General features: G+C 37.8%; 1 protein-coding gene across 1 annotated transcript in view; it reads left to right on the top strand.

Annotated features, from left to right (window-relative positions):
* armh3 (armadillo like helical domain containing 3) overlaps nucleotides 1-3,950 on the top strand; it is a 26,842-nt gene that overhangs the window by 11,833 nt on the left and 11,059 nt on the right. Inside the window, exons 17-22 of the mRNA XM_008305041.1 lie at nucleotides 76-141; nucleotides 982-1,051; nucleotides 1,425-1,485; nucleotides 1,573-1,661; nucleotides 2,974-3,056; nucleotides 3,406-3,532. Coding sequence (XP_008303263.1) covers nucleotides 76-141; nucleotides 982-1,051; nucleotides 1,425-1,485; nucleotides 1,573-1,661; nucleotides 2,974-3,056; nucleotides 3,406-3,532 — 496 coding nt within the window. The remainder of the gene's footprint in view (nucleotides 1-75; nucleotides 142-981; nucleotides 1,052-1,424; nucleotides 1,486-1,572; nucleotides 1,662-2,973; nucleotides 3,057-3,405; nucleotides 3,533-3,950) is intronic.

Raw genomic sequence — 3,950 nt, 5'->3', positions numbered from 1 at the left:
CACTACAGTGTTGCAGCATTAGCATCCATATATACATTCTCCAACATTGTTTTTAATCCTCCTCCCGTGTGATAGGATCAGTATGCTGATGCCTTTCTTCACGATGACAATATGAACTTCAGAGTCAATCTCCACAGAATGGTGAGTTGATGATTGCGAGTGATAGTGAGCAGGTGAATGCAGCTAATTAAGAGGCTACATTTGAATCTGTTAGGCTACATTCACACTAACACATTTTGATTAACTCCCGCTCTGTTTACACCAAGTGTCCTCTAAAATGAAACTTGGAAATATTGCAGACTTCAGTTTCCAGTTGGCACTGTAATATGCACGGGCAGAAATGGAGTCTTGTGGAAACGATGAAGTTGACGGCAATGTTTTTTACTTTCTGATTGAACCTCAGCTGTTACTAAGTTTCATTTGGTGATTCTTCACATTCTGTTTTCTGGAAGAAGACAAAGACATCAGCCTTGACTACCAGTGATGTAATTAAACCTGAATAACGAATTTCAGGCTTGACTTACCTGGAGTCTGTGCTCGCAGGAAATGTGCTTTTAAGAACATCTCTGATCTTACTTTTTGCCATTGCAGATTTTTCTCCAATGCTAAAGCGCTCATCTGAATTGTTTTCATGTTAACCTGAAAATGTATTAGAGTGAGTGTAGACTCAGGGACAGCAACACAAGTAGACAGTATTTTTTCCAAACCTGTCAGTTAATTTCAAGATGTTTTTGTTATTTTTGAGTCTTATTGCATGTGCGTACAGGTGCTTTTTCTTTTTTTTTTTTTTTTAAGTTGCTTGTTGTGTCCACGTCAAAGCCTTTGACTTTTTATTATATTTGCAATAAAAACACAGTCTTGTACAATATCAGTTTTTTAAACTAAGATCCACAAATGCTTGTTGCAGATTTGCATTTGTCTTGCATTGGCAGCACAATGTATCTACATATATTTACTGTGTATTTTAATTTTGTTTTTTAGCCTATGAGGCACAGGAAAAAAGCAGTGGACAAGAACATCCCTTCACGGCCGCTAGTGTGTGCTGTTCTAGGTATGAAAAACATTTTTACTTGTAACTCTGATGTTTGACTTGATGTTTGTAAGCTGTCATGTTCCATTCATTTATAATTATCAAGACAAAGTTGTTAAGTAACTTTAAGTGAGTAATTAAGTAAAATCAATCAATTGTCAGAATTCATGAATACATTTAAAATTACTTTTGCAAATGTTATGTGAACAAAATTTTTTCTCTACCCTGAGTGGTTTTAAAAATTTTTCATTTACTAACTAGAAAGTTGTATTCTTCTTGCCTTATTTCCCTGTCTATTGACATTGCAGGTGTTCTTTTAGCAAGTTTTTTATTTGAGATTAAAGGTGACAACTATTTTTTTCTTCCTACATCTCCGCTGTAACCATTTTTGCAGATCTGATGGTGGAGTTTATTGTCACTCATATGATGAAGGATTTCCCCATGGATTTATACTTGTAAGAACACATTCAATGACACCTTACACAAACATTATTATGACTCATCCTCCATCCAACTAATTTTATGTCCGTTCCCCCCCGCAGGCGCTGCGTGCAGATCATCCACAAACTCCTCTGTTACCAGAAGAAATGCAGAATCAGATTACACTACACCTGGAGAGAGCTTTGGTCAGGTAGAGATACCTCACTTTCTCTGTAGTGTCATTTTTTTTATCAAAGTTAACCACCTTTGACAAGAGATTTATTTCTCTTGGGGTATGTGAGGTGCTTTTAATATTACCTACCCTGGCCAGTGATATCTTATCTCGTTGACAGCATGTATATGAGTAATTTTTCAACTTTGCATTACAAGTTACTGCAGAATGTTTTGCAGCAAACTTTGCAGACCTACCGTAATTAAATCCCAGCACCCTTGTATTTATATTTGTACCTTAAAGAGTATTTTCATGTTGATCCTAGTTTTTGCATGCTAGCTTGCTGATATTACTGTTTAGCTGAAAGTACAGCCGCTTAGATCTCTGTGACAAATAATATTTCAAGCAAATTCCCCCATTTTTGACTTGTCTTAGAAATAATCCTGTTATTTATAACTACTAAGTTGATAAGTTGATGGTCACACACGTCCTACTTAAGCACAGTATGAAATTGAGGGATAATGCTGTTTTCAATGGATTCATGAGGACTTTGCAAATAGGCAGCATTAAATAAACAATGTTTTGCAAGTTTTGTGATAGCACGTGTTTTATAACTTGATTTTCCAAATAAGGTTCAGAGATTTAACACAAAATATGCATAATTTCAATCTGTGGAGCTTTGAATTTAGTGGACATCTTCTCAAGAGTTAAGTAACTAGTTCCTGCTTTTGCAAAACAAAGCCAATTTCCTCCTAAAGTTGTTGTGCCTGTTGTTTTGGAAATGTATTGCATCATTGAGATTGGCTAATGAGTCTCTAAAGAAAGCTCAATCCATCCTGGTGGCCTTGTTTTCAGCCTGGTCAACACACAATAGGGTAGCATTTCAGCTTGTAATGGCCTCATCTCACTGTGTCTCATTAGAATACAGATTCCTCTAATCAGACCAATAATCAGCCTAATTCCCTGAATAACACCAACCCTCTCCTCCTGGTGGTGATAATAGCATACCATGAAATAAGACTGGAGAGGAAAAATGACCCAAATTAAAGCAATAGAAGTGTTTATCTTCTTTCAGCATTTTGTTGTGCCAAGTTGTGGTGGAAGTTGTTAAAAGCCTTTTTGCGTGTGTGCACATTTTGGCTCGTCTTATGGGTTTTGTTTTCCTCAGTAAAAGCTTGGGAACAAGCTTGATTTGGTGTTGAAAAAATTTCCCGCCTCCTGTGTTTCTATTATCTGCCTTAATAAAGATGCACACTGAGGAAAGCAGACTGCTGCCATATGCCTCTGTTGCTAGACGATTATCAACACTCCACAGTATTTCATTAATGCAAATATGTCTCCCTCTGCACAGCTCTCATCAACTTGCTCAAGTTCTTGCTGTCAAATGAGACCACACTGCTGGCCAAGCACAACATCTTTCACCTGGCCTTACTGGTGAGAAAAACACTCACACATTGACAAAAATGGAGGCAGGTGCTTGACTTGAACACAATCTGCAATGAAAACTGGTTTCAAAGACATACTGTATGATCTTGCAGTAAGAAGAGCGACAGATGCAGAAACAGCGGTAGTGCTTGAAGTCCAGCTGTGTGAATGTGTGGAATCATGCACAAGAGTTGGTTTATTAGTTTGTCAGAGGGGATTAAAAGAGCCAAACAGGCCACGTATGCAGAAACAGATTGTGCATAAATTTAATTTCCCTTCAGAATGCCTATTTTTGATGTGTTTCTCTCTTGTTGAGCCGCATCAATCAGTTCATCCCAATGTGTGTCTCCTCATCCAGGTAGTGAACCTGTTCAACATGTTCATAACATACGGCGACACGTTCCTGCCCACATCCAACAGCTACGATGAGCTGTACTACGAAATCGTACGAATGCACCAGGTCTTTGACAACCTCTACTGTATGGGTAAGTTGGAAAACACAGCACAGTATGGCAGCCCTGACAGCTAAAAGCAGTGCAGCTTTACAAAACACATGCAATTAGATAAAACACAAACAGATTAAGAAGACTTATTCACTAAATTGATTGCACAGGTGTAGCTTTTCGAGAAAAAAAAACAAAAAACGCAAATATCGACACACTGGGACAAACAGGTTGTTGCAGAAGTTTGTGTATCATAAAGGTTTTGAAGTCAACTATCAGTCAGTGATGTGAACTGTAAGTATCATGGCATGTACTGCAGCTTCCCTTAAAAAATACAAACTGTTGCATGCAGTACCTATAAATAGGGATAAACTGGAGTTGTGAGTCGATAAGCCGACACTAAATGTATAACCTTCTTTTATGTCGGATAGCAAGGCTGTTGGATTGTCAAGACGGAGGT

This window comes from Stegastes partitus, unplaced genomic scaffold (assembly GCF_000690725.1).
Source record: "Stegastes partitus isolate 25-593 unplaced genomic scaffold, Stegastes_partitus-1.0.2 Scaffold2387, whole genome shotgun sequence".
Taxonomy (NCBI): Eukaryota; Metazoa; Chordata; class Actinopteri; family Pomacentridae; genus Stegastes; species Stegastes partitus.
This window is presented reverse-complemented; position numbering and strand designations above follow the sequence as displayed.